This window comes from Pipistrellus hanaki, assembly GCF_964339955.1.
Source record: "Pipistrellus hanaki genome assembly, chromosome: 11".
NCBI lineage: Eukaryota > Metazoa > Chordata > Mammalia > Chiroptera > Vespertilionidae > Pipistrellus > Pipistrellus hanaki.
In genome coordinates, this window is record NC_140513.1 from 68,893,971 (window position 1) to 68,916,139 (window position 22,169).

Genomic DNA, 22,169 nt, shown 5'->3' on the forward strand with positions numbered 1-22,169 from the left:
TGGGAATAAACATTAAAAAAATGCAAGATATATACCTGGAAAAATAAAGTTGCTAAGCAACAATTAAAGATGATCTATCACATTAGGTAGGCTCTGTCGCGCAATGGATAGCGCATTAGACTTCTAAAGATGATCTATCACATTAAAAGGAGGGAGTCACATTCACAGATTAGACTTAATATTAACAAGATTCCGTATTAGTTTCCCTGGGTTGTCACAAGAAAATACCACAAACTTACAATAAATTTTAACGGCTTGAAATACATTTACTCTCTCACATATGGGAGTCTGCAGTCCAAGATCAAGATGTTGGCATCTCAGCCCTGGCTGGTGTGGCTCCATTAGTCGGCATGTCATCCCATACACTGAAGGTCGCAGATTTGATTCCTGGTCAAAGTATATAATTGGGTTGCAGGTTCAATCCCTGGCCGTGGTCAGGATGCATGTGGGATGGAACTGATGGATGTTTCTCTCTCTCCCTCCCCCTCTCTCTCCACAGGAATGAACATGTCCTCGGGTAAGAATGGCCGTTTCAGCCCTTCTGAAGCTGAGGGAAAGGATGCCTCCCCTCCCAGCTCCTGCTGATGCCGGCAGCCACATGGCTCCAGCCTGAGTCAGCAGGGCAGGGCTCTAATGTTTATTTTCTGACAGGGACACCCGTCAGCTGCCTGCTCCAGCAGGACTTGATGCTAACTCGCTCACATTGTACAGGACCTGTAAGGTTACATTCACAGGTAGCAGGAGACAGAACTTGAACTTAATTTTTGTGGGGGGCAGAGTTCAAGCCAACCAAATCAATATTCTGCCCCCATTCCCCAATATCTACAGATTTAGCACAAAGCCTGCCAAAACACCAGGAGGACTTTTTACAGGAGAAATTTAGCTGATCCTAAAAGGTGTCTGGAAATTCAAAGGGTTCACAATAAACAAAACAATTTTGAAAAAGAAAAAGTTAAAGGACTTAGATTACCTGATTCCAAAACTTATTTTCTTTATTTAAGCTCTATATCTATAGATTCTGCCCCTACCCAACTTTTCTGGGTGTTTTTTGTTTGTGCTTTTTGCTTTATTTGTTTTTCTTTTGTTATGTTCCTCCATATATTTTTTCTTTTTGTTCCATCATTCTTGCTCTTTTCTCTTTCTTAATTCTCTTTTCTCTCGTGATCATGGGGCTATAGGGGTTTGTATACATTCTTGTTCTCTTCCTTCTGTGTTGTGTCTTATCTTGTTGTATTTTGTGCTATTCAGACAGCATCTCCTCAATGGCTGGCACGACATGGTAGGGAATGAGACATATAATCAGACACCCTGAGAGTAGACTCCATCCACAAACGGACAACATTCAAGAAACAACCACCACAGGGCAACCCAAATATCTTGAGTGGGGGAAGCCCAGCTCAGGAGGCCAGGAGATTGAGACACTGTTCCACTGGTCCCAAAAAACATTTGACCAACACCAAAAATCTGGATGGCATAGCAGCTTGATCTAATACACAGAAATAAATACAAAGGAACAGCAAAAAATGGGATACAAAGAAACAACTTGTAAATGAAAGAAGGTAGAGTAATGGTTATAAGGATGCACAAACAGCTGAATGCGAAATACAAGCAGCTCAATGAGAATTATAAGGAGCTGAATGAGAAATACACCAACATGAAAAGAATCAAGAGAAAATGAAGAATGCAGGCAATAAAGACCACGATGGAAGGTTTCAACAGTAGACTAGAAGAAGTTCAGGACCAAATTAGCAAGTTAGAAGACAAGGTAGAAAAAGACACCAAGCAGAGCAGCAACTGAAAAAAAAAATGAATAAAGTCAGAGAGTTTAAAGGAGCTTTGGCACAACACAAATCAAAACAACATCTTCACCATGGGGGTGCCAGAAGGAGAGGATACTGAGCAAGAAATAGGAAATCTGTTTGAAGAAATAATGAGAGAAAACTTCCCTAACTTTGTGAAGAAAAAAGTCACAAAAGACCAGGAAGTAGAGAGTCCCAATCAAGATGAGTCCAAAAAGACTTACTCCAAGACATATAATTAAATTGGCAAATGTAAAAGACAAAGAAAGACTATTAAAGGCTACAAGAGAGAGACAGAAAACTACCTACAAGGGATCTCCCATTAGATTATCAACTGATTTCTCAACAGAAACACATCAGGCCAGAAGAGAGTGGCATGAAGTTACAAAGTGATGAAAAGCAAGGGACTGAATCCAAGAATACTCTATCCAGCAAAGCTATCATTCAAAATTGACATCGCTCCCAGTGTCGGGGCCTGTAGCATCCGCCAGGTACCTACCCCTCCCGGCGCCTGGATCGGCAGACCAGTTACCAAGGATTTTGTATCCGAGGTCCAAAAGTTTGTTACCCAGGATGATGAATGCTGACATGGATGCAGTTGATCCTGAAAATCAGGTGGAACTGGAGGAAAAAACACGACTTATTAATCAAGTGTTGGAACTCCAACACACACTTGAAGACCTCTCTGCAAGGGTAGATGCAGTGAAGAAAGAAAATCTGAAGCTAACATCAGAAAACCAAGTTCTTGGACAATATACAGAAAACCTCATGTCAACTTCTAGTGTTTTTCAAACAACTGACACAAAAAGCAAAATTAAGTAAAAGATCGATATCCTTTCTCTGTTATGGATTGCTGCTGATCTTTTTTAAAAAACTTGGATAGATTCCAGAAGTCATAGTACTTTTGTGGCTTTATTGAATATTTATGAAGATAATGTCAGATCTAGGCAAAATTAAGAGCATAACAGACTTCCGTGAGTTTGTGTATTATGTTAGTCTATGAAAACATGAAAATGTAGAGACTTTATAATTAGAAATGCATATATTTATGAAACTTGATGTCTTATCAAATTTAGGTTCAGCACTGTCTTTTATTATATAGTAGGAGATACAAGAAAATAACCATGTTGTGAAAAGTAACCAAAATCATGCACTGAATGCACAGCTTTATGCACCCTGTCTACCATCTTGTGCCTCTTCTTCATTTGCTTCTTCCTTCCCATTTCCCTTATCCTGAAGGAAAAAATGGTTTCACATTTGTAAGAGCAATCTTAGTAGCTAATCATTTATGAGAGTAACCTCAACAGGATTGTTATAACTTAACCAAAAGTTAGGGGTTGTTATTTATTATTCAGCCACCCGCCCACATAATGATGTTTCAGTCCATGACAGAGTGAAGATACAACAGGTAGAATACCAGGTAGCCTCGGTGTGGGTGGTGGGCTATATCATCTACAATAGGTTTGTGAAAGTGCAACCTGTGACGTTTGCACAACAAAATTCCCCAGTGATGCTTTTCTCAGAACGTATCCCTGTGATTAAGCAGCGCATGACTGTATTTAATACTGGGATTTAGGTAGGATTGTTGGTTTTCTTTAATCATTTGAAAACAGAAGCTATAAAAATGAAGTGGGGTTTTTCCTTGAAGCTGAATTGGCAAGTTGGAAAATTTTATGATTGAAAACTTCCTTTTACACAAAATAATTTGGAATCTGAAAAGATGAGCTCTGGTTGTACAGATGTTGGAAATACAAAAATTTTGAGGAAAATAGAAATAGGATGAGAAAAGTACTTGGTAAACAGTAGTAATCAACTCCACATGTTTTTACTCTAGATTTGTGTTCTCTCTGGCACAGATTAGATCTTTTGGGGAATATATATGAAAGTGGATTAAGTTTGACTCACTTATGTAAACCGCATCTACAATAGTTACAAAGAGTTTGGTCTCAAAGTACATTTATAGTATCTAGCAGATCAATTTTTGCAAAATATTTTGAGTGTATTAGTATCAGAATCATGAACCAAATGGGAGTTTTCATGCAAAGTAATTGATAATGTTCTCAGTATTTTATCTCACTACTTCTCCCAGAGTTTTCTGTAAGCCCAGCTACTTAGTATGCAGAGTTTTAATCATTCCTTAACAGTTTTTTTTAAATTTAGTTTGTAGATTCCATTTGCTAAGGAAATTAATATAAAATAATATTAAAATATAGGAAGATTCAATAATATAAATTATAGTTACTAGATTTGGGTTACTTTTAATCATGGAATAATCTTATGTTTGTATGTGTGTATAATTCAATGAATGACTTTAGCTATATGATTATACTGGTATAATCATACTGCAAAATATTTTGCATCCCTTTTGTTACCTAATTTACAAATGTTTAAAATTGTGTTGCAGTTTTGCTTTGCTGTTTAATAAAAGGTTGTTTCAGAGAAAAAACAAACAAACAAAAAACAAAATTGAAGGTGAAGCCAGGAGCTTTGTAGACAAAAAAAGAAAAGAAAAAAAAAAAAAAAAAAAAAAAAAAAAGGCTAAGGGAGACCTGACTGGTTTGGCTCAGTGGATAGAGCGTCAGCCTGGAGACTGAAGGGTCCCAGGTTGGATTCCCATCCAGGGCATGTACCTTGGTTGTGGGCACATCCCCAGTAGGGGCTGTGCAGGAGGCAGCTCATCAATGTTTCCCTTCTTCTCTGTAAATAAACAATAAAATATATTTTTTAAAAATCATGGAAACAAATAAAAATGAATACACAACAATCCAAAAATCTTTGTAACACAGTGAAAGCAGTACTGAGAGGGAAATTCATAGCACTGTAGGCCTACCTCAAAAAACAAAACAAAAAACAAGAAAAACTGGTAATAAGTTATTTAAACATAACATCTTAAATTAGATATAAAAGAAAAAGAAAAGCCCAGAATAAGTAGAAGGAAGGATATAATAAAGATCAGAGTGGAAATAAATGACTTAGAGATAAAAAACCACAAAAGATCAATTAAACCAAGAAATGGTTCTTCAAAAAGGATAAACAAGATTGATGAATCTCTAGCCAGACTCACAAAGGAAACAGAGAGGACCCAAATAAACAAAACCAGAAGCGAAAAAGGTGAAGTAACAACTGACCCCACAGAAATATAAAGGATCGTAAAAAACAACAACACTAAGAACAACTTCTACTTCAACAAATGGGACAAACTGGACTTATTCCTAGAAAAATACAATCTTCCAAAACTCATACAAAGAAAGAGAACAACAGGCCAATATCCCTGATGAACACAGATGCTAAAATCCACATTTTTTTTTTTAGCAAGAAATATATCAAAAATATATTAAATATAGTATATTAAAAAGATCATACACCACAATCAAGTGTGCCAGAAGCTAATTCTAGCAGGTCATAAATTCAAGAAGTTCATCAAAAGGTTGGTGGACCTTGAGCCTTCAGCAATATGGAAAATACATATTACTGCTTGTTGGAAATGGCTGAGAGCATTTCCCAAAGCTGAAAAGGATGCATAAATGATTGCTTGCTGCCAGACAGCTGAGGGCATTTCAATCTACATGTTATTGCCTCCTGCTGGCCAAACACCTGAACAGCCGAATGCAGTTCCCCCAATCTGACAATGGATTCTGTATACTAAACCTTGCCTTTGATGTGTATAACTACCGTGCCTTAGGACAATTTGTGTCAAGAGGTCTAGAGAGACAGGAAAACTTGGTTTCTGTAGCTAAGTTTTCTCTGATTTCCCAAAATGTCTTCCAAAATTATGTTTAGTCTCTGTACTCTTTATTAATTTACATACAGCGCCTTGTTCAAATTCTTGAACCCTTCTAGATGCTGGATTAAGACCCCTGGCATTACAAGTGGGATTTATTCTGGAAGTGCAAAGCTGGTACAATATTCATGAATTAATAAACAAGATAGAGCACATACGGTAAACATATTGCAAGACAAAAATCACATAATCATATCAATAGATGCAGAAAATGCATTCGACAAAATCCAACATGCTTTTTTGATAAAAACTCTCAGAAAAGGGGGAATAGAAGGTTCATACCTCAACATAATAAAAACTATATACTACAGCCAACATCCCTCCCACTAAATGGGCAAAAACTACAACCATTTCCCCTAAGAACAAGAACAAAACAGGGATGCTCTCCTTCAGTACTCTTATTCAACACTAGAGGCCCAGTGCATGACATTGTGCGGGTAGGGTCTCTAGGCTTAGCCTGTGATCAGGGCCATCTTCTGCCTGTTCTGCAGTCCCCAGGCCTCCGTGGCCTCTGCCCCCTCTGCCGCCAGGGTGGGCCGCGGGCGTGCCACACAGCTTCAGTCAGCACCACAAGTCCCAGCAGCAGTGGCGCCACCTCCGTGAGCGGCCCTGAGCAGGCAGCGCGTTCTATCAGTGGCTGGCCTGGCGCACACGCATGGAGGTGAAGTTGGTGCTTTCCTGCCGGCTTGAGTCCCTGAGCAACCAGGGATGAGCTAGGGATCCCAATGGCCGACAGCCAGCCTGGTCCTCTCGCCACCCACCCTGGTTTCCCTGTTCACCATTGCTGATCCACTGGAGCCTGAGGGCCGGGGGAGGGACCAAGAGGTCAGCCGTTCAGCCCACTTGTCAGTCCCCAGTCCCGCCCCACCAGCCTGCCTGCGCCGCAGGACTGAGGTGGTCAATGCACCTCGTGGCAACCGGATGTTCCGCTTATGGCCCCTGGCCTTTTACTATATAGGACTAGGGGCTCGGTGCATGAAATTCGTGCACTGGGGGTGGGAGGGCCCCTCAGCCCAACCTGCCCCCTCTCACATACTGGGAGGCCTCAGGGAATGTCTTACTGATGGCTTAGGCCCGTGCCTCAAGGAGGCAACCAGGCTGATCTGAAGGCACCAGCCCCATCACCCCACTGCTGCTGTTACTGCCAGTCACCACAGACACCAAGGTGTTTTCATCAACACGAACTCCAGTCCCTTCACCAAGAAAAAATGACAACTTTCTTTAGGCATTTTCAAGATGTATCTTTCATAGGATATTCATTTCTTTCTTTTTTTAATCCCGAGGATATGTTTCCATTGACTTTTAGAGAATGTAGAGGAAAAGGGAAAGACAGAGAGAAACATCAAAGTGAGAGGAACACTTTGATTGGTTGCCTCCTGCATGAGCCCTGATCTGGGCCCCAGCTAGGGAGGAGCCTATAACCTAGGTACATGCCCTTGATCAGCATCAAACCCAGACCCTGCGGTCAGCAGGCCGAGGCATTATCCACTGAGTCAAGCCAGCTAGGGCAGGATATGACATTTCTTAGCCCCCCAGCAGTGGACCTTCATTTTTCTCTCCAGAAGTGAGATGGCAAAACCCTAGATCACCTTTTTGGATTCTTATTACCCAAGTTACTAAGAATAGTACCAGTGGCATACAGGAAGCTTAGCCAACAAGCGGTCAGAAAAGGTGTTTCCTCTATATTAGGGGTGTCGAACTCAATCAGAGAAGGGTCTAAAATCCAGCCTAAATCTCGGGCCGAATGGTTTACTGAACAGTCATAAACTGACAATGTCATAAACTGACAGCGGAGTGCAGTGATGACAGCGCGGTGCGGGCCACATTGCAAGGCCTGGCGGGCTGGATTTGGCCCACGGGCCGTGTGTTTGACACATGTGCTCTATATAGTTCACACCAGTCAAGGGCTGGGCAGGGCCCCTCCAGCTCCCTCTGATCACCAGCTCAGCACCTACCTGGGCCAAAAGCCTCTTGGGCAGGAGCGGACCACCAGCTCCCTGTGATCAATCGCAGGGAGTCCACTCCTACCCAGGCCCAAAGCAGACCCCCAGCTCTCTGTCCAGGTGATCGATAGCAAGGGGTCCGCTCCTGCACCAGGCCGAAGCAACCCCCAGCTCTCTGCGATCGATCGCAGGGGGTCCGCTCCTGCCCAGGCCTTACCTCTCAGTGACCTGGGTGCCAGGATGCTCCTGGGACACAGGCCGTGGGCGTCTATGTATGCAAATTAACCACTATCTTTTTTTAGGTTAATTTGCATAGTCACTCTGATGGGTTACAGGGATAGCAAAGGTAAAGTCAATTTACATATTTGTCTATTATTAGGTAAGAAGATAGTACTGCAAGTCCTAGCGATAGCGATCAAACATAAGAAGAAATAGAAGATATTCAAATTGGAAGGAGGAAGAAAAACTCATTATTCACATGATATTATACATAGAATACTCGAAAGACTCCATAAAACCTACCAGATTTAATAAATGAATTCAGGCCGGGACCGGTTTGGCTCAATGGATAGAGCGTCAGCTTGGGGACTGAAGGGTCCCGGGTTCGATTCCGGTCAAGGGCATGTACCTTGGTTGCGGGCATATCCCCAGTGGGGGGTGTGCAAGAGGCAGCTGATTGATGACTCTCTCTCATCGATGTTTCTAACTCTCTGTCTCTCTCCCTTCCTCTCTGTATAAAATCAATAAAATATATTAAAAAAATAAAAATAAAATAAAAAATAAATGAATTCAGAATTTATGAATACAAAATTAACACCCCAAAATCCATGGCATTTTTATGCATCAATAATGAACTCTCAGAGAGAGAAACTAAGACAATCTTATATATATACCATTTCAACAAAAAAATAAGATATGTGGAAATAAACAAGGTGGTAAAAGACCAGTACTAGGAAAATAGGACATTGAAAAAAGGAAATAGAGGAAGATACAAACAAGTGGAAGCAAATACTGTGTTCATGGATTGAAAGAATTAGTATCATTAAAATGTCTATACTACCAAAGCAATATTACAGATTCAATGCAATCTCTATTAAAATACCAATGGCATGTTTCACAGATCTAGAAAAAGTATTCCAAAAATTTATATGAAACCAAAAAGACCCCATATAGTCATAGCAATTTTGAGAAAGAAGAACAAATATTGGATATCACAATATTGGATATCAAACTATATTACAAAGCCATTGTAATCAAAACAGTATTGGCACAAGAACTGGCATGTAGATTAATGGAACAGAAAAGAGACCTCAGAAATGAACCCAGATGAATATCAATTAGTATTTGACAATGGAGTCAAGAGAATACAATGAAGTAAAGATAGTCTTTTTTATAAATGGTGTTAGGAAAATTGGTCAGACACATACAAAAAAAAAAAAAAAAGAAAAGAAAAGAAACTAGATCACCAACTTACACCATACACAAGAATAAACTCAAAATGAATAAAAGACTTAAATGTGTCACAAAACCTTAAAATCTAAGACATCTCATGTAGTGGTATTTTCACTGATATATCTCCTATGACTAGAGAAACAAAAGAAAAAATAAACAAATGGGACCACAGCAAACTAAAAAACTTCTACACAGCAAAACGAACCACCAACAAAATTAAAAGGGAACTTAATGTATAGGAGAACATATTTGCCAATGATACGTATGATAAGGGGTTAATTTCCAGAATATACAAAGAACTCACACAACTCAACACCAGGAAGACAAACAATGCAATTAAAATTGGGCAAAAGATCTGAATAGACACTTCCAAAGACAACATACAGATGGCCAATAGAATTATGAAGAGATGCTCAAAGTTACTAATCATCAGAGGGATATAAATTAAAACTACATAATATATCACCCTACACCTGCCAGAATGACTATCATCAATAAATTAACAAGCCACAAGTGCTCATGGTGAGGATGTGGAGAAAAGGTAGCCTTATATGCTGTTGATGGGAATGCAGACTGGTGCAGCCACTATGGAAAAAAGTATGGAGTTTATTAAAAAATAAAAATAAAAAATGGAACTGCCTGTTGACATAGCAATCCCACTTCTATGAATATATCCTAAAAATCCCAAAACACAATCAGAAAGAATATGCAACCTTATGTTCATAGCAGCATTAATTACAATAGTTAAAACTGTGGTACATTTACACAGTGGAATACTCTAGGAATGTACAAAAGGAGCTCTTACCCTTAATGACAGCTTGGATGGACCTGGAGAATATTATGCTAAGTGAAATAAGCCAGTTAGAAAAAGACCAATACCACCGAAACCGGTTTGGCTCAGTGGACAAAGCGTCGGCCTGCGGACTCAAGGGTCCCAGGTTTGATTCTGGTCAAGGGTATGAACCTTGGTTGCGGGCACATCCCCAGTGAGGGGTGTGCAGGAGGCAGCTGATCGATGATTCTCTCTCGTCGATGTGTTTCTCTCTATCCCTCTCTCTTCCTCTCTGTAAAAAAAAAAAAAAAAAAAGAAAAAGAAAAAAAATCAATAAAATATATTTTTTTTTAAAAAGAAAAAGACCAATACCGTACAATCTCACTAATATGTGGAATTTAACAAACAAAGTAAACTGATGAATAATATATATCCAACAGCATGGAAACATGGAACAGAATGACTAAAGAGGAGTAGGAGGTAGAACGGCAGAGATAACCAAAGAACATTCTGTTTAATAAGAGTAATATGTAAATTGACCATCACTATAAGACACAAGATGGCCGCCCCATGAGGTTAAAGATGGCTGCCCTCATGTGGACACAAGGTTGCCTGCAGGGGAGGGCAGTTGTGAGCAGTTAGGGGTGACCAGGCCAGCAGAGGAAGGCAGTTGGGTGTGACCAGGCCAGCAAAGGAGGGCAATTGGGGGAGACCAGGCCAGCAAGGGGAAGGCAGTTATGCGTGATCAGGTTGGCAGGGGAGTGGTTAGGGAGTTATCAGGCTGGAAGGCAAAAGCAGTTAGGGACAATTAGGCAGAGGCAGGTGAGCGGTTGGGAGCCAACAGTCCTGAATTGTGAGAGGGATGTCCAACTGCCTGTTTAGGCTTGATCTCTTAAGCGATCCCAGACTGGAGAGGGTGCAGGCTGGGCTGAGGGATACCCCACATGTGCATGAATTTCGGGCACCGGGCCTCTAGTCCTATCTAATAAAAGAGTAATATGCAAATTGGCCATCATTGCAAGACACAAGATAGCTGCCCGCATGTGGACACAAGATGGCCTGCAGGGAAGGGCAGTTGTGGGCAGTTAGGGGTGACCAGGCTGGCAAAGGGCAGTTATGGGGAACCCAGGCCTGCAGGGGAGGGCAGTTGTGGATCATCAGGCAAGCAGGGAGGACAGTTAAGGGTGACCAGGCCAGCAGAGGAGAGCAGTTGTGGGGGAGAACCAGGCCTACAGGAGAAGGCAGTTGGGAAGGACCAGGCCTGCAGGGGAAGGCAGTAATGGTGATCAGGCCAGCAGAAAGGGCAGTTAGGAGTGACTGGGCCAGCAGGGGAGGGCAAGTGGGGGGAGACCAGGCCAGCAGGGAAGGACAGTTTGGGGGGAGGAACCCAGGCCTATAGGGGAGAGCAGTTGGGGGGACCAGGCCAGCAGAGGAGGGCAGTTTTGGGTGATCAGGCTAGCAGGGAGGGCAGTTAGGGGTGACCGGGCCAGCAGAGAAGGGCCATTGGGGGCAACCAGGCCTGTAGGGGAGGGCAGTTGGGGGGGGAAGGCGGGCCTGCAGGGAAGGACAGTTAGGGGCAACCAGACTAGCAGGGGAGGGCAGTTATGGGTGACCAGGCCAGCAACAGAGGGCAGTTAGGGGCAATGGGGCTGGTCGGGGAGAAGTTAGGCATTGATCAGGCTAGCGGGGGAGTGATCAGGCTGGCAGGCAGAAGGGGTTAGGGCAATCAGGCAGAGGCAGGCGAGCGGTTGGGAGCCAGTATTCCTGGATTGTGATTGGGCCTAAACAGGCAGTCAGACATCCCTCAAGGGGTCCCAGATTGGAGAGGGTTCAGGCTGGGCTGAGGGACACCCCCATGCACGAATTTCATGGACTGGGCCTCTAGTGTTATAATATGCAAATATGCATAGCCCATGGACATAGACAATAGTATGGGGAAGGCCTGGGAATGGGGGACATCTGTTAACACTGACCACAATAAATATTAAAAAACATTTTTACTGAGAAGATAAAATAGAAACTGGAGAAATATATTTGTTAATCATTATACTGATGAAGAACTTGTATGAGGAATATATAAGTAACTGATGACTCCATAAGAAGAAAAATACCATTCCAAAGAATGGACTCATTCAAAGATGTAAATGATGCCAGGATTTTCAAAATGTACTTTGATGCATTATTTTCTGGCAAGGACACCAGAATTATAAGATTATATAGGAAGATTCTAGAATTCTGTGCCAAAAAACTTCACTTGAGGTTAAGGTGCTAATAGGACATGCTTCTTATAGATAAAAATATAAATTTGAGACACTGCAAGAATTCTTTGGCAACTTAGCCAGACAGTATCACCTCCATGTGGCCTGCAGGATGTAGTCTCATCTGTACAGAGTGAATTCCTAAGCTGGATTGTACAGCGTACTGCCAGAAATAATGAAATTCTCAAATTGGACTGAATCATTCTCAGAAGTGGAAATATCACTGTTCTGGAAGGTTTCATGTGTGTTTGGTTTTTTAATGCAGAACTTCTTTGATTAAACACAGAAATGTATAGGTTGGTCAGTCTTCACATTTTTGATCATGTATATACTTCGTGATTTCAACTCAAGACCTCAATGGTCTGCGTGTTTGGCCTTTTCTTTTGTGAGCTCATTTTAATGTAGGGTCACAGAACTTTCTAGAACGCCCCTCACAACTTCCCCAAAATCTTGGAAATATTATGAGAGGTGTGTGTGTCAGTGTCCGCAGGGGTGCACAGAGAACTTGGGTGCTCCCTTCAGGTTGCTTTCTCATTTTTCCCCCTCTTCAGAGCAGTCCTATGGTGGACAGGATGGGGGACATTAACATTTTGTATTGAAAAACATCTAAGCCTAAACGAGCTATATAATTTATTTTTTTGGAATAAAGAAAGAAACTTTAGAATATTCAGTTATTTTGAATCAAAATGGTAAATCTCTGTGATTTGAATATAGTGTGGGTGGGGGACAGCTAAAACATCTTAGACTGACAGGTTCAGTAAATCTGACTGTAAATTTTAATTTAGTTGTAGACTGGCCAAAAGAAATAAATAAAGGAAATTACGACAAAGGAAAGTCAGGAACAGAGAAAACAGGAAACAAAATGAAAAGTTTTTAAATTCAAGATCTAGTATCTAAGGATATGATAACTAGCTTTTCATTCATGTATTCAAAATGTCTTGGTTGTCTAAAAAAATATTTCTTTTAGTATGTAGACTTCTCATTTTGCTGTTACCCAGATTGGTATTTAAGTATATGGATTAAAAACATAGTCTGTACTTAAAAAAAAAAATCCCATTTAAAAATAGATGAAAGATTTGAATGGACATCATAGAAGACATATCAATGGCTAAAAAAATACATGAAAGAAACACCCAACATCATCAGTCATTAGGGAAATATAAATCAAAACCACAATGAGATACTCTCGAAGACTGGTTCTCAACCTTTCTAATGCCGCAACCCTTGAATACAGTTCCTCATGTGACCCCCAACCATAAAATAATTTTTGTTGCTACTTCATAACTGTAATTTTGCTACTGTTATGAATCGTAATGTAAATGTCTGTGTTTTCAGATGGTCTTAGGCGACCCTGCTAGAGGTTCTCAACCTGTTGAAACCCACAGGATGAGAACCACTGCTGTGGAGCCTAATCCAAATATCACAGGTGAAGAAAAATGTGGCATATTCAGAAAATGCCACATTATTCAACTTTTAAAAGAAATAGAATATGGATGAACCTTAAAAGCACCATGAAAAGAAGCAGACACAAAACTGTGTATGATCTCATTTATGGAATGTCCAGAAAGGCAAATTCATAAACACAGCAAGCACATCAGTAGTTGTCTGGTGCTGCCATAGAAGCATGCACCGACTTCACATGGGCTTGAGGGAAACTTTTGGGTAACAGAAAACGTTCTAAAACTGGACTGCTGCTGTATAACTACATATTTACTGAAAATTGGTAATCTGTATATTCACAATGGATGGATTTTATGGCACGTACTGGTAAGTTATTGCTATACTACCACCGATGTGTCAAAGGTGTAAGGGAGAAAGGAATCAATTCTGCCTGTGTAACTGGGGCAGAGAGGGACAGTGTTGCAGAAAGGGTCACACAGATTTATTTCTTCAACAAATATTGATTATCTTCTTTGTTCAGGTGCCTGGAATAAATATTAAAGGACGGGGTGGCTCACCGGGAGAGGAGGGGAAGGGCTCTGCAGCGCAGCACCCAGCATGGGCCACTGCAGGGCTGGGGATGTGGTCCTATATTCAGGGAGCCCTACTGCTGGGTACACAGAAGGATGATCGGGGATGGCCATGAAAAGGTCACGGTAAAAAATCACAAGTGACAGACACTGTTTCATTTAATTATTTGCAAAACATAGGTATTTTCATTGGTACATGTGAAACTGAGGTTATATAAAGTCTTCCCAAAATGATTCTATTGATTGTGGTGGTTATGAAAGTAACAGTGCCTGGCATGTAATAAGTGCTGTAAAAGCATTTGCCATTATTTTTCTTATTACTATTATGGTGTCCCATAGGGTCTGTTTATTAAATTTTATAGGCTACCAGAAAGCTATACAAAATGAATCAAGAGATATAAAACAGACGTGCCTTTCTTCTTTTGCAGGAACAATACATGGGGTGTGCCGCTCACCCTCACGGCATGGACTCAGAGACTGCGGCTCTCTCTTCCAGAAATACCTCATAGCCCTTCCTTAAAATGTCTAAAGCCCTTTCTTAGTCCTAAGAAAGTCCACACCTTTGTGCAGACAAAGGGAAAGCCTATCAGTATCAACAGAGGCTACTGCCCTCGCCGGTTTGGCTCAGTACATAGAATGTCGGCCTGGGGACTAAAGGGTCACGGTTCAATTCCGATCAAGGGCACGTGTCTGGGTTATGGGCTCAATCCCCATAAGGGGGCATGCAGGAGGCAGCCAATCCATGATTCTCTCTCAACACTGATGTTTCTATATCTATTTCCCTTCCTCTCTGAAATCAATAAAGATATATTAAAAACAATAACAGAGGTTACCATGAAGATTAAACAAGTTACCTCAGGAGGCACAGACTGCCTAAACTGTGAACACCTCAAAAGTCGGCAGGACGGCTTACGCCTGGCTCCTGAGAGAGAACCTGAGCCGTGGACTATCATGCGGAGAAGAGGGTTTTTGTACGCTAGAGGCTTTGGGCCGTACACCAGACCATGTATGCTAACAATGGGAGTTATAGCACATGCCTGTTTCCTATGCCAGAGGTCTCATTTGACTGCTGTGGGGCTGGAGATTGAGTTGCTAAGGTCAGCCTCATGGGCGCTGTACATCCATGCAACAAGTCACCCCAATATAAACCCTGGACACCAAGGCTCAGGTGAGCTTCCCTGGTTCCCAACACTTTGCATGTGTTGTTAACACAGCCCCTGGGTGAATTAGGGCATTCCCATGAAACTCACTGGAAAGGATTATGTTCGAGTTTCTGACTGGTTTCTCCTGGGCCTCACCGCAGGCATCTTTCCCTTTGCTCATTGCTGACTGGATGCTTTCACTGTAATAAATCGTAACCGTGAGGAGAGCAGTTTTTTTTTTTAAAGTTTTGTGAATTTCTCTAGGGCATCATCAAGCCTAAAGGTGATCTTGGGGACCCATGACTGAAAGTGCTCACAACAGCACTTGGCATCTAATGAGCATTCTACAGGAAGTTCCTATTGCCAAGTGCTGAGAAGCATTTAAAAGACCTGAGATAGCTAAACAGTGCTATTATTTATGTCAATTTCTTATCTCAATTTTCTAAAAAAAAAAACAAACAAACATTTTTTTTTTGTTTTTAATTTCAGAGAGGAAGGGAGATGGAGAGATAGAAACATCAATTATGAGAATCATTGATTGGCTGCGTCCTGCACATCCCCTACTGGAGGTATTGAACCCACAGCCCAGGCATGTGTCCCTGGCTGGAATCGAACCTGGGACCCTTTAGTCAGCAGGCTGATGCTCTATCCACTGAACCACACCGGCCAGGGCTCTTATCTCAATTTTCACAGCAGACTGGGGCTGAGATGATTCAACAAACACATGCTTCTTCTTTTATTTCAAGCCAGAAGCACACTGGGCTTCATGACAATACTTAGGTCAGTTTCCAGCATATTCCTCTCTAGCCTGTGAACAATACTAAGAGAATTAATGTTTAATCAACAGAAAGTAGTTGACAATAATCAGACTGGAAATGGCAAAATACACAAGAGAGCTCTCACAATATAACGCCTACCTTTATTTCCTGTATGTTCGGGAGCGAAGCATTTAGAAATTCCTCAGTTAATCGCTTCCAACTGGCAGCTTTACCGAGATCAGAATGAATGATGAATTTTTCGTAAATTCTAAAATATATTTAAAAAATGTACGGAAAGTTAAATTAACAAAAATATCTATAAAAATACACATATTTTGAATATTTACATATACACACACATATAAACTGACTTACCCTTCTACTGTCTTTTCTATTTTATGACTGTTGACATCCAAGAAACGATGAAATCTAGAAGACAAAATACAATTCTTACATCAATCTTGTCATGTACCTCAGCAGACCAGTATCACTGCCCTCCATGTCTCCAAACACCCTACACTCAGCCATGCTCAGCAGTGCTCCGCTCGCTCTTTCACCCCTGTCATCCAGGCAAACCACCATGCATCTCAGGGAGCGCTCAAGGGGCCTTTCAGGATGCAGGTGGGGGTACCTGTCCTCAGGATTCTCTGACTTCCCATAATGGCCTGTATTTAAGCCCAGCATAGCACATCCTATACTGTTCCTAATTTTTTTTTTTTTATGGCATAATAAAGCCCAGTAAAGAGTCAGGATTCCCCTCTCTTAAATCATAAAATGAAATACAAAGGAAACCAAGTATACTAAAATACAGTTGTGAAGTATTTTTAAGTTTGTGATAAATAAGAAACATTCCTTTTTAAAGCATTAAGATATAGCAGTGGAGAGAGATGCAAATCAAAACAACAATGCAGTACCATCTCACACCTGTCAGAATAGCCAACATCAACAAATCAACAAACGACAAGTGTTGGCGAGGTTGTGGAGAAAAAGGAACCCTCGTGCACTGCTGGTGGGAATGCAGACTGGTGCAACCACTGTGGAGAACAGTGTGGAGTTTCCTCAAAAAACTGAAAATGGAACTCCCATTTGACCCAGTAATCCCACTCCTAGGAATATATCCCAAGAAACTAGAAACACCAATCAGAAAGGATATATGCACCCCTATGTTCATAGCAGCACAATCTACAATTGCTAGGATTTGGAAACAGCCTAGGTGCCCATCAGCAGATGATTGGATCCAAAAACTATGGTATATCTACACAATGGAATACTATGCTGCCATAAAAAGAAGGAATTCTCATCATTTGCAGCAACCTGGATGGAATTGGAGAACATCATGCTGAGTGAAATATAATAAAACAGTCAATGAAAGAGAAACACCACATGACCTCATTCATTTCTGGATAATAAAGAACATTATAAACTGATGAACCAAAAGATAGATAAGAGACAGTAAAGCAACAAGCAGACTGTCAAAATACAGCAGGGAGGGTAGGGAGATCTGGGGGAGATAATAGATCAACCGAAGGACTTGTATACATGCATGTAAGTACAACCAATGGACACAAAACTCTGGGGAGGGAGGGGCAATGTTAAAATATGTACACAGATAATAATTTAATAAAAAAATGTAAAAAAAAAAAAAAAAAAAGATATAGCAGTGGATCCATACTACCATTAAAGCGAGACATAAACAATATTAGAAATATCTGCAACTATAATATGACTAGAGGCCCGGTGCAAGAAATTCGTGCACGGGGGTGGGGGGGTAATGACAGTGTGTGTCCCTCAGCCTAGCCTGCACCCTCTTGGATATGGGACAACTCTCTCACAATCCAGGACTGCTGGCCCCCAACTGCTTGTCTGCCTGCCTTCCTGATGGCCCCAAACCGCTTCTGTCTGCCAGTCTGATCACCCCCTAACAACTCCCCTGCCAGCCTGTTTGCCCCTAACTGCTCTCCCATGCAGGCCTGGTCCCTCCCCTGCTGGCCATCTTGTGTCCACATGGGAGAAGCCATTTTTGACCACATGGGGGCAGCCATCTTGTGTGTTGGAGTGATGGTCAATTTGCATATTACTCTTTTAATAGATAGACTAGAGGCCTGGCTGGTTTGCCCTAAAGGTGTCCCGGATCAGGGTAGGGGTTCCATTGAGGAGTGGGGCGGCCTGAGTGAGGGGCCTGTGGTGGTTTGCAAGCCAGCCACGCCCCCTGGCGGCCCAAGTGGAGGCCCTGGTATCTGGGATTTATTTATCTTCTATAATTGAAACTTTGTAGCCTTGAGTGGAGGCCAGGGCCTGCCACGATGTGCTGGAAGTTTGGCTTCCTCCATTGCTGGGGAAACCCAAGCCTCCTGCTTGCTCAGTGACCACAGACATCTTGGTTGGGTTAATTTGCATACTTACTCTTGATTGGCTGGTGGGTGGGGCTTGGGGGTATAACGGAGGTATGGTCAATTTGCATGTTACTTTTATTAGATAGGATATGAAATGTGATTTCTAATAGTGACACACTCGTAGGTAAGCTTGTTGCTTTCATTCATAATTGAAAGAAATAATATTGCTTGTTGCTTTCATTGATAATCGAAAGAAATGCTACCTTTTAGTTAAAGGTTAGGGTGAACTTTTTCTTGTCCAAATTTAGAACACCTGAATTCTATGTTCAGGCCCTCATGTTAAGAATCCCTATCATCATCATATATAATTAACTTTCATCTCTTTCTTCCTTAAGGACAGAGACCACATTTCACTCTCTCTGAAGTTCTAGGGCCTACAACATGGCCACAATTCTAAAAAAGCAAATGCAAATTGTTCATTTTCCTGGTAGATTAAAGCATCTTAAAATTACTAGAGGCCCAGTGCACAGATTCGTGTACATTGAAAGGAAATTAATTAGAAGGTGGCTGGAGGAGCGAGAAGGGTTGGACATGCCCTGAAGCCAACCTCCCGTGGTCCCTTCCTGGCTGGCCACACCTGGGGCCATGGCTCAAAGGGTGTTTGAGAGTGAGCAGGATCCTTCCAGCAGGTGGGGTCCCTCGGCGTGGCTGTGGGGAATGGGCCAAAACTGGCAGTCCAACATCCCCAGAGAGGTCCTGGAGTGTAAGAGGGAAGTCTGCAAAATTGCTGTCACCTGGCAGCTCCTGTGTCGAGCATCTGCCCCCTGATGGTCAGTGCACATCATACCTGCCAGCTAGTCAGCTGGTCACTTAGACTTTTATATATACACTAGAGGCCCGGTGCACAAAATTCATGCACAGGGGATGTGTGTGTCCCTCAGCCCAGCCTGCAACCTCTCTAATCTGGGAACCCTTGAGGGATGTCTGACTGGGTCAGCCATAAACGGGCAGTAGGACATTCCTCTCACAATCCAGGACTGCTGGCTCCCAACTGCTCACCTGGCTGCCTGCTGATTGCCCCTAACCGCTTCTGCCTGCCAGCCTGATCACCCCTAACCATTCCCCTGCCAGCCTGATTGATGCCTAACTGCTCCTCTGCCATCCTGGTCACCCCTAACTGTCCTCCCCTGCATGCCTGGTCTCCCCCAACTGCCCTCCCCTGCATACCTGGTCTCCCCCAACTGCCCTCACCTCTAGGCCTGGTCCACCCCAACTGCCCTCCCCTGCAAGCCTGGTCTCTCTCAACTGCCCTGCCCTGATGGCCTGATCGCCCATAACTGCCCTCCCCTGCAGGGCTAGTCACTCTTAACTGCCCTCCCCTGCAGGCCAATTTGAGGTGGCTATCTTGTGTCCACATGGGGACAGCCATCTTTGACCCCTGGGGGAGGCCATCTTGTGTTTTGGAGTGATGGTCTATTTGCATATTACTCTTTTGTTAGATAGGAGGATATAGATAGCATAGCTCATTGACTTTTGTTTTCCTTTTTTTTTTTTTAGTATCAAAGCCTACAATCTGAACCTTGAAGTAAATTACACTTCTAAATAACATTAATTCTACCCCCTAAATAGCTGATTGGAACATAATTCACCTACTATAATTTAGTTGCTCACTGTATAAAAGGAAGCAGTAACTTCTTAGTCCTTTTCCAACTCTGAAATTATGTTGTCCATCTACTTACTGCCATTTAAAATGATTAATAGAAAAATTACTTTAAATACACATTTTAGTTTCTGTCCTTGCAGTAGCCAGGATATGGAAGCAACCCAAATGCCCATGGATAGATGATTAGAGAAAGACGTAATACATACATAAAATGGTATATTACTCGGCCATAAAGAGAATGAAATCTTGCCCTGGCCAGGTAGCTCAGTTAGTTAGAGTAAGGTTGTGAGTTCAATCTCCGATCACATATAAGAAGCAACTACCGTGTTTCCCCAAAAATAAAACATCCTCCGAAAATAAGACCTACTTACAGATTTCCTTCTGAGTGAAATATAAGGCATCCCCCCGAAAATAAGGCCCCCCAGGCTCTGTCTCAGAATGAAAATTAATTTACCATAAACTGGTTGCTAGGGCCGCCCCGACTGGCATCTAGCAACCAGTGACTTTACGCGGAGTCCTGATGTCACCGCTGTGTGGAGGCGGAGCGGAAGTCGAAGTGAGCGGTGAGCGCGGGGCCGGAGAGAGGAGGAGACTTTCACAGATGCTTTAGAACAGAGGTTCCCAAACTTGTTTGTGCCGTAGACCCCTTGCCATGTTTTTCGGTTTTGGGTAGACCCCCTACTTACCTGATATTGATTTTTTTGTAAATTTCTAACTGTAGTGAAGTTTAGTGTTAAAAACTTGAAATAAAAACACATGTTAAGTTTTATACATTTATTTATTGAATTTAAATTAAAACTACTCAAAATAAAATTTTGTATCTGTTATATAAAATATACATAACATAAAATTTAATAAAAAATAATGTACCTACTTTTCTCCGGCATTCTCAAACAAAATAACACTGATTCACTATAATTTGTATGATAAACTACCAGTTTATATTTTTTTTAAATGTTTTCTCAGCACTTTCCTATTCAAGATTCAGGAAACGAATGAACGTATTTTTCTCACATTCATATTTATAGAGTGACGAATTGAACAAGTCGATGCAAGTTCGCGAAGCTTTGAGACAAAAATTGGCAAGAATGTTTACTGCGCGTATGCTTGTAACAAGATGATACTGGTATATCATTATGTGCAGGTTTTTATCCTACAACTTACACAATTTTATAAACATATATAATAAATTTTTTACTTCATAGGTACTTTTATAAATAATTTATATGTTTTTATATTATAAGATAATATGATGTAAGTAAATAGATACTATCAGTGTATGTTGAGATCCACTATCGTGGACCCCCATTTTCATTTCATGGACCCCCAAATTATTTTTTCGCTGACGTAGACCCCTTGCAGGTTGTCATAGACCCCTGGGGGTCGATATAGACCACTTTGGGAATCACTGCTTTAGAAGAACAGGAGGATTAGAGCGGACAGGACGTGGCGAAGGTGGTTAGTGCTGGTCTGTCTCTGGTGACACTACCGCCCTCATGATGACTGAAGGTTCTCAGTCAGTGGCAGACCCTGCTCCAGCCCGGATCCAGGCCCCAGCAAGCCCAGTGACAGTCCCCAGGCAGGCCCCAGGGGGTAAATGTCTGATAAAGGGGTAGGGGGGATGTCTGGTGAAGGTGTTCAGTGGCACAGGGGTGGGGGGAGGGGGATCACTTAAAATGACACAGGAGGATCAGAGGGGGCAATCAAAATGACACAGGAGGATCAAAAGGGGCTACTAAAATGGTAATCCCCCCTTTGATCCCCCCTGTGTCATTTTAAGTCAGGGGTCCTCAAACTTTTTAAAGTGGGGGCCAGATCACGGTCCCTCAGAGAGCTGGAGGGCCGGACTATATGAACTACTAATTCCTACTGTAACACCTCGGCTGCGATCACTGCCCAAAAAACCTGGCGGGCCAGATCAGACTCCTCTGCGGGCCGCATGTGGCCCGCGGGCCGTCGTTTGAAGACCCCTGTTTTAAGTGATCCCCCTCCCCCCACCTTGATACCCCAATTCTTTTTTACCCCTAGAAATGAGCGCAAAAAGAAAAAGCTACTCCATGAAGTACAAGAAAGGAATCGTGGAAGACTCTTGGGGCCAAAATCTTACTGCTTCCTGCAAAGAGAAGATGTTGAGTATCTGATTGGTCTGAAAATGGCGAGCAGAGTATGGTAACCTCATTGAACAAGTGGACAAAGGAAATGCTAAAAAGTGCAAGTGTGGATCAGGTCGGCAACCATTATTTTCCGAGGTGGAAGACCTGATCTGTGAATGGGTTGTTGACAGGAGAGCAAAGGCTT

At 42.1% G+C, this 22,169-nt stretch overlaps 2 protein-coding genes across 3 annotated transcripts in view; one reads left to right on the plus strand and one right to left on the minus strand.

Annotated features, from left to right (window-relative positions):
• TUBGCP5 (tubulin gamma complex component 5) overlaps window positions 1-22,169 on the minus strand; it is a 98,380-nt gene that overhangs the window by 70,927 nt on the left and 5,284 nt on the right. Inside the window, exons 2-3 of one of the 2 annotated variants that reach the window (XM_084899009.1) lie at window positions 16,251-16,304; window positions 16,035-16,143 (exon numbers count right to left, since the gene is read on the minus strand). In XM_084899009.1, coding sequence (XP_084755135.1) covers window positions 16,035-16,143; window positions 16,251-16,304 — 163 coding nt within the window. Of the gene's footprint in view, window positions 1-239; window positions 368-16,034; window positions 16,144-16,250; window positions 16,305-22,169 lie in introns of those variants that run through there. The other variant, XM_084899010.1, reaches the window with a different exon arrangement.
• LOC311630191 (short coiled-coil protein) lies at window positions 2,261-2,621 on the plus strand (the record flags this gene model as incomplete). The annotated part of the gene is made up of 1 exon (XM_084899057.1): window positions 2,261-2,621. Exon 1 carries the CDS (start codon window positions 2,373-2,375, stop codon window positions 2,619-2,621), a length of 249 nt encoding a protein of 82 aa, XP_084755183.1. The 5' UTR covers window positions 2,261-2,372.